Source organism: Sorex fumeus, unplaced genomic scaffold, assembly GCF_029834395.1.
Source record: "Sorex fumeus unplaced genomic scaffold, SorFum_2.1 ptg000047l, whole genome shotgun sequence".
Taxonomy (NCBI): Eukaryota; Metazoa; Chordata; class Mammalia; order Eulipotyphla; family Soricidae; genus Sorex; species Sorex fumeus.
The window spans coordinates 40,997,613-41,012,119 of record NW_026606104.1 but is presented as its reverse complement, the minus strand read 5'-3'; the positions used below and the strand labels follow the sequence as shown (position 1 = coordinate 41,012,119).

At 43.3% G+C, this 14,507-nt stretch overlaps 1 protein-coding gene across 2 annotated transcripts in view; it reads right to left on the bottom strand.

Annotated features, from left to right (window-relative positions):
- NIPAL3 (NIPA like domain containing 3) overlaps window positions 1–14,507 on the bottom strand; it is a 53,986-nt gene that overhangs the window by 32,601 nt on the left and 6,878 nt on the right. For both annotated transcript variants that reach the window (XM_056122738.1, XM_056122739.1), the window contains exons 3-5: window positions 6,201–6,269; window positions 4,014–4,185; window positions 460–519 (exon numbers count right to left, since the gene is read on the bottom strand). In XM_056122738.1, coding sequence (XP_055978713.1) covers window positions 460–519; window positions 4,014–4,185; window positions 6,201–6,269 — 301 coding nt within the window. The remainder of the gene's footprint in view (window positions 1–459; window positions 520–4,013; window positions 4,186–6,200; window positions 6,270–14,507) is intronic.

Genomic DNA, 14,507 nt, shown 5'->3' with positions numbered 1-14,507 from the left:
CCAGAAGATGGGTATTTAGTGTCTTATGATGGGTCCGGAAAGCGTCCTGGAGTGTGGCGACGGCTGGGTAGTGGAAGTAGTGTCAACAAGTGCAGATGCTCAATAAGTGCAGATCAAATGGAATGAATGAAAATCCAGTTCTGGAACCAGAGCAATAATAATGAAGGTACTTGTATTTGCCTTGTATGCTGCAGTCTAGATTTGATCCCTGGCATCCCATATGGTCTCCAGAGCACTGCCAGGAGTAATTCCTGAGTGCCAGAAGTAATCCCTGAGCAGTTCTGGGTGTGACCCGAGAGAGAGAGAGAGAGAGAGAGAGAACCCAACTCTTAGGCAGCTGATGAGGGTGGAATATAGAACCACAGGGTGATAATCTCTAAATTGGGCTACGCTGGTTTTATAACAAACACACACACAAACACACACACACAACTAAAATGAGCAAATCAGTAAACTTACTCAGAAAATCTTTAGGTTTCCATTTTTCTTTGACGAATATGAGTCCTATGATGGCACTTGCTAGACAGAAGGAAAAGAGAATGGAAGTCAACTCAGTGAAAGGGAGTCATCTTACCCTACCCATTTTCCATACTTACCACACCATAATTGATGGGGTTCAGAGAGTAGGCAACAAATCATAGAGGGAAAAAATATGCATATATACATATTTTCAGACATATATAACAAAGATCACATCACCCAAACTTTAACAATATATTAGTGATATCCTATAGAATGTCTTTTTTAAAAATTAATTTATTTATTGAATGACCGTGAGAAAAGTTACAAAGCTTTCAGGTTTAAGTCTTGGTCATACAATGATCAAACACCCATCTCTTCACCAGTGCATATTTTCCACCACCAAGAACCCCAATATACCCCCATCCCACCACTCCCGATGCCTGTGAGGCAGATGATTTCCACTTAACTCTCTCTCTAACCTATACAATGTCTTAATGGCTCCTTCCAAAATAGAACAATCTTCACACTGCTTTCTATATGAACACTTTTTTGTAAGCATGTTCAGCAGTTCTACATAACAGATAATACAAAATATATATTCTTTCATTTGTTTTGGGACAGGGATTGGGGCTTGGGATGGAAACATCCTGAATTTGGTGGTGCGAAGGTGTAATGGTGGTGAGATTGGTGTTTGAATATTAAATGTAATCAGATATTGTGAAATAATTTATAAAATAAAAAAATTTTTAAATTTCCCCTAAATAATTTAATTACTTGATTATTGCTCGAGTGGGCCCAGTAACATTGTGAGACTTGCCGTGTGGGCGAGATACTCTCAGTAGCTTGCTGGGCTCTCTGAGAGGGGCGGAGGAATAGAACTCGGGTTGACCAGGTCGGCGGCGAGCAAGGCAAACACCCACAGCAGTAGTGTTTGCCTTGCACGCAGCCGGCCCGGCTGAGCCGGGTTTGATTCCTTCGCCCCTTTCGGAGAGCCCAGCAAGCTACTACCAAGAGTATCTCGCCTGCATGGCAAAGCCTGGCAAGCTACCCATGACGTATTCGATATGCCAAACACAGTAACAAATCTCACAATGGAGATGTTACTGGGCCCGCTTGAACAAATCGATGAATAATGGGAGGACAGTGCTACAGTGCTACAGTACTACTTGATTATTATTAAAATCCAAATACTAGGGCCCTGAACACTGCCAGGTGTGCCCCCAAAACAAAAACAAAACTAAAAATTCAAAGGTTAATATATAAAGAATTTAGTCACACATTTTTTCTGATTATGAATAAATATGAGAGCCCTTTAGGATTAGCGATAGATAGCATCAATGGGCAGAGGACACATCTAAATATCTACAGGGGCAAGAGAAACAGTACAGCAGGTAAGGAAAATACCAGGTTTGATCCTGATACCACACATGGTTTCCTGAGCACTAGCAGGAAGGGAGTTAAGTCCTGGACACAGCCAGGTGTGACAAAGACACACACACACACACACACACACACACAGAGAGAGAGAGAGAGAGAGAGAGAGAGAGAGAGAGAGAGAGAGAGAAGCAAAAGGGAGTGAGAGAGAATACCTATAGGGGCTAAGCAGTAATAAATGTATAAAGTAGGTCAGAGAAGACATTAGGACAAAGTTAAGATCACGGAAAGCTACCTGTCTCAATTAAAGACATTTAAATTATGTTTTAAAAATACTGCATAGGGGGCTGGAGTGATAGTACAGCAGGTAGGGCATTTGCTTTGCATGTGGCTGACCGGGATTCGATCCCCAGCATCCCATATGATCCCCTGAGCACCGCCAGGAGTAAATCCTGAGTGAAAAGCCAGGAGTAACCTCTAAGCATTGCCAGATGTGCCCCGCCCTCCTCCCCACACACATAAAAAATACTGCATGGGAAAAAATAGCATAGCTGAATCCTCATACTATTGTGTGGGATACCAGTATACCAACCCTGCTCAAAAGAGGGATTTAGAAAATGATCTGAGAAAGAAAAATAACAACTTCCAGTGAACTGGAAAATTGTCAGACTCAACTGTTACAGAACTCTCGAGTCTTGTAAGAAATGTACACCAACCAGGGAAAGGTCTGGTGAAGATAGAAGCAGTTACTTTAAAGTAAGAGAGCCAGGTGGCGTTTCAACTGCCTGCCGCTACCCATTAGCTTCCAGAGCTGTGGCATTTATTGAATGGTGAAGTTATGGCTCGTCTGCCAGTTCCTGCTAATTGGTAACGTCTGCTTGAAGATCTCAGCATTCTGAGGTTTCAGCGAAGCTTTGTAGGAAGGAGAGTTATGGGGTCTGCCTTGGATACAGGAGGGTCACATGGAAGCCAACCCAAATGTCATCTCACATTTGGGTGAGATGGTAATAAGCTCTTTTAATTCCAGGAGTAATAAGACCTGAAATATGACTTTCTCCTTCCAGAGAGGGGAAGAGCTTTTAGGCAGCCTAGGGCTTGCCAGCTAGATGGAAGGAAGTATTTCAAAGCAAGTTTATTGTTCCCAGTTCCATGAACAAAAAGCTATTGTTCACTAATCTCCAAACATCTTTTATTTAAGAAGATAAGATTTCCCTCCCCTTCTCCCCCCACCCCATTCTACTTCATTTGTGACCTCATGGCTATTAAAGCTCCTTTGTCTTTTAGTTGGATCCATTTTTCTGAAACAGGAGTTCGGTGATTATAGAAATTATGAAAAATGCCAAATGAGAAAGCTAATATATATATAATTTTGTCTGTCATTGGGCCAGTGGGGGTAGAGTCATACATAGCTGGGTGCAGGACTTAGTCTTGACTCCATGCTCAGGGATCACTTGGCAACATTTGGGGAACCATATGTGGCTCCAAGGATCAAACCTGGTTTGGCTATATGCAAAGCAAGCATCTTACCTGCTGTACTATCTCTCTGGTCCCAAAGGTAATGTTTTTTTAAATGACATCTATTGATGTAAAAAATATCAGAATAGGCTGTATGTGCATTCCTTAAGAGTTGTAAGATATATGATATTTGTAAAAGCCTAGTATCTTGGCAGCATAACATGGATGAGTTAAGGTTTATTTTCTGAGTAGGAATAAAAAGCAATTTTGAATATTGTTCTGAATCTTAAGTAGATTCTGGAGCCAGACAGTCCATTTAGATCCTGGCTGTATGATTTTTTAAATTGTTTTATTTTATAAAGTAATTCACAATATTTGATTACATTTAATATTTGAACACCAATTCCACCACCATTATACTTTCCCACCACCATATTTCGGATGTTTCCATCCTGAACTGGCTGTATGATTTATAGGGAAGTAACTTCACTGGTCTATGTCCTGGTTTCTTCATCCATAAAATGAAGGAAATAATAAGAACTCTCCCCCCAAAAGCCACCCAGTGGTTTAAAAGAATGAACATCTATAGATTTTCTGGCCAGTCCTGATGTATATAAAGCCTTATTACAATCAAGGCAAATATTGTTTTGTTCTGGAAGTAACACTTGAGTTCACACACACAGGTTAGTCCAAGGGAAGGATCTGGGGTGGGGGTGTCTTACCTATCACTGAGACAGCGCTGAGAGGGACGATCAGCGAGAGTGGAGCAAAGGCATAAGAGGCAAACACAGCAAGCTCCCCCAGCAGCATCAGGAACAGACCCATCCACCATGTCTTGGTCTTGAAATAGGCCCGATGGTCCTTGGAGCCTGCCAGGCGGATGTGGCAATACTTCTAGACATCCAAGAAGGAATGCAATTGGGTCAGATGTCTCGGAGGGAAATGCTATTGCATATCCTACTCCTCACTAACAAAATGAGTTTGGAGAGATCTGTAGGCATTTCTGGAGTCCTTACTCAGAGAAAAGAAAACAGTAGCCATGTAAATATTAGATTGCTAGTCTGAGACAGAAGTTTAAACTGGCAGGGAATACATTTAAAAAAAAATTCCCTGATAGCTCTTTTTTTCTTTGCTTTTTGGGTCACACCCAGCGATGATCAGGGGTTATTCCTGGTTCTGCACTCAGGAATTACTCCTGATGGTGCTGGGGATACTATATGGGATGCCGGGGATTGAAACTGCGTACAAGGCAAATGCCCTACCCATTGTACTATCACTCCAGCTCCTCCTTGATAGCTTTGAAAAAGCACAGGAACCTGGGCCTTGTCTTCAGAGGGGAGGCAATGGAATGGTCTGGAAACAGGCATCTCTAATGCAATCATGAGCAATGTAGAGCTTGGGTGGGAGCCATGGTCTATGGATCCCCTCTTTGGCCTGGCCTCAGCTTGATCGTTATCTGCAATACCTCAAGTCCCCATATTCAGGCTGCCAGTTCCTCTACACTCCCTTCAGTGCTAGCAGCTCTGCTGGATAGTCTGTGGGCACCTGCGGACTCTGGGTATATACTTGACCTGCACATTTAGGAAATGTGAGGTGGGCCTATATAAACAGAGGCAGTGTAGTATCGACTTGGTGGGCCAAGGTGGCCATTTGGGGTGGATCAGGCTGGAGAATGCATGGCAGCAGATGCATATACAAAGATAGTGATCTGTAGAGAAAAAGAAATGACCCAGACAGGCATTTAAGAGACCATGGGGCTAGGGACAGAGCAATAGTTCAGCCTGCAGGGTGTTTCCCTTGCACACGAAGTCCTGGGGGTTCAATCTCTGGCACCCCATGTGGTCCCCTAGGCACCACCAGGAGTGATTCCTGACTGCAGAGCCAGGATTATGCCCTGAGCACCATATGGTGGGTCCCCCACTCCCAGGAGGCTGTAGAAACACCTGTATACATGTGTGTGAGGGAGCTGAGCTGAACCCTCTCCCACCACACACACCGAAGTACTAGGTTCGCAAGCATGTTCAATGTGCCTGTTCCCAGGAAGGAGTGGTAGGCAAGAAGCCAGAGCCAGGCAGCACTGGTGGAAAGGGACTCACTGGAGTATCACAGAACTTAGTCTGCCTGCGGGTGTCAGCGCTTAGTGTGGGGTTCCCAGAAGCAGGCCCTGAGATTTGGTAGCAGGTAGTCATTTGAAGGTGATTCTAGGAAGTAAGTAAGGAAACGAGAAAGTGAGACAAGGAAGGCAGAAGAACCAGTAGAGTGCATCATGGGCAGATGAGGCCTCTGGGCAACTGCTGCTCAGTCCCACCGGGAGCCTCTGGGAAGCCTGAACTCACCTGAGAGCCATCCCACCGGAGGATCTGTGGCAATTATCCACTTACTTGCATCCACTGAAGACTGTCTGCAGGGGCACTGACAAGAACCCTATGCCCCTGAACACACACAGACTGTATCTGTGGGCCAGCTCCCATAGAACTCCTCTGGAATACCTCCTCAAGCTATCCGCTTGCTCTAAACGAAAGGTGTTTGCCAATTTAGGTGGGTCACAGGGATTTGGGGTGCTGCAGCTGCTCCACGACACCCCAGAGGCTTCTAAGCACCAGAGAATGCTATCATTAGAGCTGATTTTATTTTTTAAAAAAGGAGCAACCTTAAAGCAAGGCAGGAGGGAGAGGATGAGAGGATATCATCAGGTAAATCGTATAGGAGGAGCTGCAATAATAGTCCAAAGTGAAAAGGTGGGGTGGGGCGGGGAGGGGGTCGGTGAAGGCAAAGAATCAGGAGAGATTCTAGAACAACCTGCAAGTATAGTAACAATCCAGGGATAGAGCAGGCACCTGCCACATGGAGGTGGCAGCTCAGACAGTGGTTTATCTGTATCTCTGTTCCAGTCTGCTGAAGGAACTTACCTGGAGGTTAAGTGCAATGCTGACCACAAGGTGTCCAAAAATTGCCAAGAGGGCGCCAATCAAGTTTTCCTGTAAGGAAAGTTCACAGGAGAAGATGTGAGCTAGTTCTAAGACAGATTTGAAGCCCAACCATTTGTTGGGTCTGGAAACAAAACCAGGAAAAAACAATATCCATCGCAGAGCCACACCCTAGACCCTCTGTTGGAATTTCACTATCTGCACTTAATCTGGTTGCCTTGCTGGTTTACAAAACACAGCCCTGAAATGGATCTTTCCAGAAAGCTGCACTCTTTGTCCTCTGACTACAATGACCTTATCAGGCCTAAATCTACTCTTCTGTCTAATCTACATTGCCATCCATGTGGAATATAGACAAATGACAAGAATACTAGTACTAAAATAGAAAAGCCACCTTTAATTCTAATAACCAGAGATAATTGCTGAAACTATCTTGGCTCTTGCAAACATTTTTTTGTGTATAAATTTAGCTATTCATGGCAATGTTATTTTATAAAAATAAGGTTTATGTTCTATTCTATTTAAGCAATTTGAATACCTTTCCTTCTCAGACATTGTAATTTATCATGTTAGAAAAATGTAAAAAGCTCATCATTTGAACATGCCATAGTTCATATCATTGCTTCTATTATTGGGTTTGTAGACTGCTTCCTCTTTGTAAAACAATACTATGATTGAATATCCTCCTATACCCATTTTGAAGGCTGAAGATGTAGCTTTTGCATGCATGAGACATTAAGTTCAATTCCCTGCACTGTTATAAAAAAAAAATCACAAAACCTAGTACACCCACTTTCTGTGTATTAATGGAGATTATTCCCTTGATACATATTCCTAGACTGCTAGGTCAAAAAGTACTTGATTCAGCCTCGGTTTAACCCCACTCCTCTGTTTCCCAAGTAAGCAGAAATGCTTTGGTAGCCAAATATGAACCTCCCCTTCCCATGAAGGGCCTTCCCCAACTGCCCCTTTACTTAGTGATTGATTCTTCTCACCCTGCTGTTCTCCCAGCCTCTGGTCAGGGCCAGACTGCCCATAGAAACTAAATGAATGATCAAGCTAGATAGAAAACTGACTTCAATTCATTAAAAAAAAAAAAAGCTCATTAGGGAAAAGTTTATTTGGGGCATCTCAGGGCCCAAAGGGAACTAAGTCAGTGCTCCTTGTCTATAGTTTATCTCCTTGATTAGTGAGAATTAAGCAGAAACTATGTCTTATCTTCTGCAAGATTATAGGATTACAGGGCTAAAAGGGTCGCTGGAAACTAATCAGGTTAAATTTTCCGTAAATGGGTTCCTAAAGGTATCATTGGGTTCTGAGGCAAAAGCATCATGTGGATAAATAAGTTTGGGAAACCCTGTATATCAGTCTACTGCTTAGAGGCCCACAGTGCTCAGCCGTGTCTCTGAGGCTGTGTCTCCAAGTCCAATTTGGGTTTCCCAAATTTGATTCTAGAACTCTTGACTTAAAATCCATCCACTGACATTTATAAGGACAGTTGTGACTTTTACTTGCTTGACATTTTAATCCCTTTCTTTTTATTCTGGAACTAGCGCCCTGTGGAGGACTCCAGTTCCCAGAGGAGAGTCTTGTCGGGGCTGTCATTCAGTTCTGTATCTTTCCCTGGACAGGGATGGGCCTTCGAGTGAAATCTTGTCAAAGGCAGGAAGGCAAGGACTGGACAAAACGTCCTGGTTTCTGTGCTTCCTGAAGTCTGTAGCTCTAGCTCAGCTTTGGAGTCTGGGACAGTCCACAGTCTTGGCTTGGAAGTCAGATATGTTATTTATCACCAAAGGACCTAACAACTAAACCACATATATAGCTCAGCAGGAGAGCACATTCTTCACCTGTATGAGGCCTTGTTTTCAATCTCTGGTGTGCACACACACACACACACACACACACACACACACACACACACACACATACACACACACATCTATCTGAAAGGGGACAAAGGGTCCATGTGGAGGACTGAAATGATATATGAGTGAGCCCCGTCAATAAGAGAGAGGTGCAACAGGCCAGCCAGCCGCCAGCTAATTAACCAGCCCAGCTTTATGTTTCAGGCATGAGTGAAGGCCATCTTGGATTCTGCAGCCCAGCCAAGATTCCAGATGCCACAATATGAAGCAACTCGGGTCACTGCTGCTGAGTCTGCTGAAATTATTACTACTAATTATAACTGTTGTTGCTGTAAAAACACCATAAGATCTACCATGTTAATGTTGAGGGTGCAATCCAGTGTTGGCAACTATGGGGACAATGCTGGATAGCAAATCTTTTCAACTTATTCATCTTGCATGGAGACTTCATGCCCTTTGATTAGCAACTCCATGTTGCTTCCTTGCCTCCAGTCCCTAGCAGCTATCACATAACTCTCTGATCCAATGTTTGACTATTTTAGATGCCACATATAAGTGAATCGTGTGGAATTTGTCCTTCTGTGGCACTTATTGTTCAGTCATTTTGGAGTGCTGTAATAAATAACATAGACTTGATGGCTGAAACAAGTATTTATTTCTCACAGTAAAAAAGACTGGAAATGCCAAGATTAAGGTGCTAGCTAATTTTGTTCTAGAATCTTTTTTTCTCACTTAAGATGTCTGCCTTCTTGCTGTACCTTCACATGATGGAAAGATGATATTTTATCGCAGCTTAAGGGCATTATAATTAATGAAGGGATTCACCTTTGTGTATTTCTTCCCAAAGCTTCACTTCCAAATAATGTCTTATGGGATAAGCGTGGGGGTTAAACTGCAATGTATTAACCTGGAGGGACACATTCAGTCCATAGCACTTATTTTACTTAGCATAGACTCATCCATGTGGCAATATGTTCTGGAGTTTCCTTTTTAAAGGCTGGATACTATTTCATTATATGAATAAACCACATTTTCTTTTTTTTTCTCCTTTGCGGGGGGGGGGGGGTGAGATTTGGGCTACATGCTGGAGCGATAGCACAGCAGTAGGGCGTTTGCCTTGCACGCAGCCAACATGGCCGACCCGAGTTCGATTCCTCCGCCCCTCTCGGAGAGCCCGGCAAGCTACCGAGAGTATCTCACCCTTATGGCAGAGCCTGGCAAGCTACCGGTGATGTATTCGATATGCCAAACACAGTAACAACAAAGTTTCCAATGGAGACGTTATTGGGCCCGCTCGAGCAAATCGATGAACAACGGGAGGACAGTGACAGTGACAGCGGAGATGCTCATGGGTTACTCTTGGTTCTTGCATTCAGGTATTACTCCTGGTAGTGCTCAGGGGACCATATGGGGTGCTGGGGCTTAAATCTGTGTTGGCTGCAAGGCAAGTGCCCTACCCACTGTACTACCACTCCAGAACCACCATATTTCCATTTTTTTTTTCTGGGCCATACCCAACAATGCACAGAGTTCTTGCTCTGTGCTCAGGGATCAGCTCCTTGCTACGCTCAGGGTCCTTATGCATTGCTGGGGATTGAATTCGTATCTGCCACACAAACCAAGTTCTTCCTCCAGTTATCTATTCATGGACTTTTATGTTGTTGCCACATCTTGACTACTAGCAAGTACTGCTGAAATTTATACTGGGTGCCTATATTGCTTTGTGACTTTGATTAAAACTCTTGTGGATCCTGCCTAGATTTCTGACCCACAGAACTATGAACAGTGAAATAGTTGATGTCTCTAGTTACCCAGATTTTCAGTTTCCTTGTTATACTTCAATAGCTATAGGATATGCTTCTGGAATCAGGGAAATATTATAGAGGATAAGGTGCTCGACTTACATGGAACTTACCTGAATTCAATTCCCACACCCAGCAAAAACCCAACACATACTTAAGAAAAACTTAAACTTGTAATGAAAAGTTTTAGTTGTCAACTCAATGTGTGGAAAAAAAACTGGTATTCCTTTAGAACATCAAATATGAGGAAATTCAAAAGAAATCTTTTGTGAAAAGTGACTTCTAAGATAAAAAATCAAAACTTAAACCTCAAGGGAGGCCAAGACCTGGCAGTCAGAGGGGTGCCTTCCCTGAACTCAGTTTATCTATACTAGTGAGTCATTGTTAAAGGAAGTTCAGTGGGGCTTGGCAACTAGCTCAGCAGTAGAGCACCTGCCTTGCAAGTATGAAGCTCTGGACTCAAACCCCAGTGCAGCTAAAAGTGGGGGGAGGGGGGATTACTAGGGGGTATTAATTCACAGCAATTATACAGGAACTGCCTTGGGCTGGTAGGAGATAAAAGATCTCTGATTTCTGCTCCCACAACACTTCAAGCTGCTTCATTACCTTTATGCTGACAAACCAACCTAAATATCCAAAATGCCATGAGAAGCGTCTATGATAATAACGATATTTATGGAGCATTTATATAAGTGTGTATAGTAGACCTGGTACTATGCACCAACTCCTTTGGACCACGTACAATCCTATGAAGCAGGTCCTATTTTTAGCATAATATTTGGGAGGAGTTTATAGGTGAACATACTAAGACTTGTCCAAGGTGAGGACTGGAGGGTCTAAAGCTAGAAGTCTAACCTCCAGTCTCTGACATGTTAGTTACCCTTCCAGTCCATCTCCATGAACTCGGAGCTGTCCTTCCAAGGGGGTCAATGAGTTAGGCAAAAAATAACCACACCTTGTAAGTACTAACATTCCCACAAACCACACAGGCAGCTGGAGTTCCTTTAAAAGTCATTTCCACGAGCATATTATCGCCATGAATAATAACTGGCTTCAGCATGATATCATAAATGCCCTTTCATCCTAGCATTTCAAAGTGTTTCTTCCACACTAATTATGGCCCCCAAACCCTTGTAAAGTGTTGAGTGGCTCCATTTTATGAGCAACTAAAGTCGGGCAAAAAAAAAAAATACCATAGGCCCAGGGGTCACAATTTGAACATACACTTAGTTGCCCTTAAGAGTCTGGCAAAGGGCATTCAGAGTTGAGGAGACAGTAAACGGTCCTCCAGATATTAAGTTCCTTCTCTAGGCCCCAGAGCTTAAAAGTTATAAAATGGGGGCTGGAGTGTTAGCACAGCAGGTAGGGTGTTTACCTTGCATACAGCCGACCCGGGTTCGATTCCCAGCATCCCATATGGTCCTCTGAGCACTGCCAGGAGTGATTCCTGAGTGCATGAGCCAAGAGTAACCCCTGTGCATTGCTGGGTGTGGCCCCAAAAGCTACATATATGTGTGTGTGTGTGTGTGTGTGTGTGTGTGTGTGTGTGTGTGTAAAATGAGGGTGTCTAGGTCTGAAGGGCAACTTTCATTGCCTGAACACTGCTGGGAGGTTTCTCAACCCACTGTGTTCCTCTTCTTCTCAAGGAACCACTATAGGAGCTTTCACTGGAGTTTTTCAAGTGCTCAATGTTCAGGAGTCCGTGCGGTTGTTTAATCCTGAATGGGTATATAGCCTTGGAACAGAGATTCTGTCCCTGAATCCAGAGAAGGTAATAAGACAGTGAGAATGCCCCAAGGGCAGGGTGTGAATAGAGCCTGGTGGCAGCCTCAGGCTGAAATCTATACCTGTGGCATCTTTGGTCCCTGAGTTCTTTCCCCTGGAATATCCCAAATGTCACATGGGGCTAGATCTTCTGAGGTAATGCCTAATCCAGTTTCTAATTGTATCTCAGCTTTCCTGAGCTGAGTGGAAGAGGGCCATCCCAAGTTTGAAAGAAAATGCTTTGCAGAGGATCTCAGTTACCTCAGAAAAAACTTGATCAAATTCACAGAGCGAACAAGTGGCAGGGCCAAGCCTGAACAAAGGTGTCCCCAGCACTTTGACACCCCAATAGTTTATGGATGAGAATAGAGTGATAAGGCCTTCCACCTATGAAGTGCTTAATATTTAGGATGTGTATTTCCAAAATCAGACATGCAATACTACACACTGATGTATTAATATACCAGGACTTTGAGCCACTGTACTCCTAGTGCAAAATTCTCTGGAGAGTTTCACTGGCAAGGGAAGTGGGTGAGGGCAGCAGAATTTTAGTCTCAGTGACTTCTAGACATAGCTTCAACAAACGCAAATATCAAGGGGAGAGGGGAGTATACACAAAGTCATTTCTCTCTGCTTCAGCTTCCTGTGTTGACTCTGATGACCAGCAGACCTGGGCTGGGGTCCTGCCTCTGGTACTTACTTCTGTGTGGCTTCAGAGCAATTACCTGAACTCGATGAGTCTCATTTTACCCTTTGAAAAATGGGCAACCACATTTTGGGGACAACCCTCATAGTATTGCCATGCATGTTGTATTAAATGATATACATGTTGAAACATCATTATAAATGTAATAAATTCTAAAGCAATTCTGTTCCTACTATTATTTTTATACTTATCAGTATATAAGCAATAATTCTAAGAATGAGTTTGGGTCTGATATTCGCTGATCCAAGAATTGATCTGTTAGCAGCTACAACCCTAAAGATGAAGAAATGATTCCCAGAAAAGCAGACAAAGGTCATGGAGGCAGAAAACCTCATTTGGATGTTGATGTTCAAGCAAAACCTCAATTCAAGTTTCTTATTCTAAAGTCAGTTTCACATCTACCAACCTTAGCCAATGCAACATGACCAAACAGCACTTACACTTAAATGGATTCTGAAAATCCCTTGGGCTTAAAGCTACAAACAGGTCAATTAAACTGCATCCTGGCTTGCTCCATGGAATACTGACATGCAGATATAAGGCAAGCAGCAGCCTGGCTAACCAGGTTCTGCTACACTGTTAGTTGGTAAGCCCCCGATGCTTCCCTTCTCTAGCAGGTGAGGTATCACCTTTTCTACAGTGGTCATTTCAGTACTTTGTTACCACTGCCAGAGGGAGAAGGGGTCTTGTAGAGTGCCTGGCACAATCTAGGCTGCTGGGAATGGTAAGTGAAACCAATGGCACAAAGCACACAAATTCAAATTCCAGCTTCTTTACTTATCAGCTGTGTGGTCCTGAGCCAGTTAATCAACCATCCTGTGCTAGTTTCCACATATGTAAAATGATGCCAGCACCCTGGGGATTTTTGTTCTCTGTCACAAAGTAAGCTCTCAACAAATATCTGCTACTATTATGATAGGAATGACTGTTACAGCAATTATGAATTGTTAGAGTAACTATAAAGGACCTATATTTCTCCTGGGGCCAGAGTGATAGTACACCAGATAGGGCATTTGCTTTGCACGCCCCAGGTTCAATCCCCAGCATCCCATGTGGTCCTTTGAGCACTACCAGGAGTAATTTCTGAGTGCAGAGTCAAGAGTAACCTCTGAGCATCACTGGGTGTGACTTAAATAAATAAATAAATAAATAAATAAATAAATAGAGGACCTTTATTTTTCCTGACAGGAAGACTGACAAAGACTTCCTGGAAAATGTGACACCTGAACCAGGGCTATACGGATGGGATAGGATTTCCCATAGGCAGAAACAGAGGATCATGCAGACAGCTTCCTTTTCTTCATCTGTGAATTCAGGACATCCTCATAACCACAAAATAGAATGGATTTGAAACTGATCCGCAGAATAGTTCTATGATTATCCCCATAGTATAATGCTAGAAAGTGATCAAGCTGGGATATGAAGCCCATTCCAAAAGCCATGACCTTAACACCCTGCTGTGCCTCTGTGTTTATGTCAAATTCTGTTTGAAGGATAGGTATTCATGAAAATAACTAGCTCCACCTCTCAATTAGAGTGCAAGTTCCTTCTGGGAGGATGCATCTCCATTATCTACACAGCTCTTGCCCTTACTCAGCACAGGCAAGGATAGAGGAGGTGCTTAATTGAAATGTCAATTTGCCAAATAGAAGAAATCGAAGCCTGACTCTTCCAGGCTGAGACAAAGCCTCCAGTGTCAGGAACCTAGTTTCAGGCTGCCTCCTGGTTATCTCAGCCGGTTGGTCTTTTTTTCATAGACCATCTTTCCCAACAACTAGGATCCATATCTTGTTGGGAATATCAAAGGGCAGGGCTACAGCTCAAGGCAATTTGCTTATTCCTAACATCATTCCATCTATCAGGAAGACCTTAAGTTCTCTCAATATTTTACTGGCAGGTAAAATATGATTTGGGGGCACCTTACCATGCCCATGTGAATCCTCTCTGAGATGCCCACAGTGATCAATTCCTGCTTGCTGGATGACCCCATGACCCCACTGACTGATAAGACCAACACCTATACCTGACCCAAGACAGACAATCTAATTTTCTCTCTTTTGAGGGGCTTGAGAAATAGTACAATGAATAGGGAGTTTGTCTTGTAGACAGCCAACCCATGCTTGATCACCCATAACCTGTATGATCCCCAGTG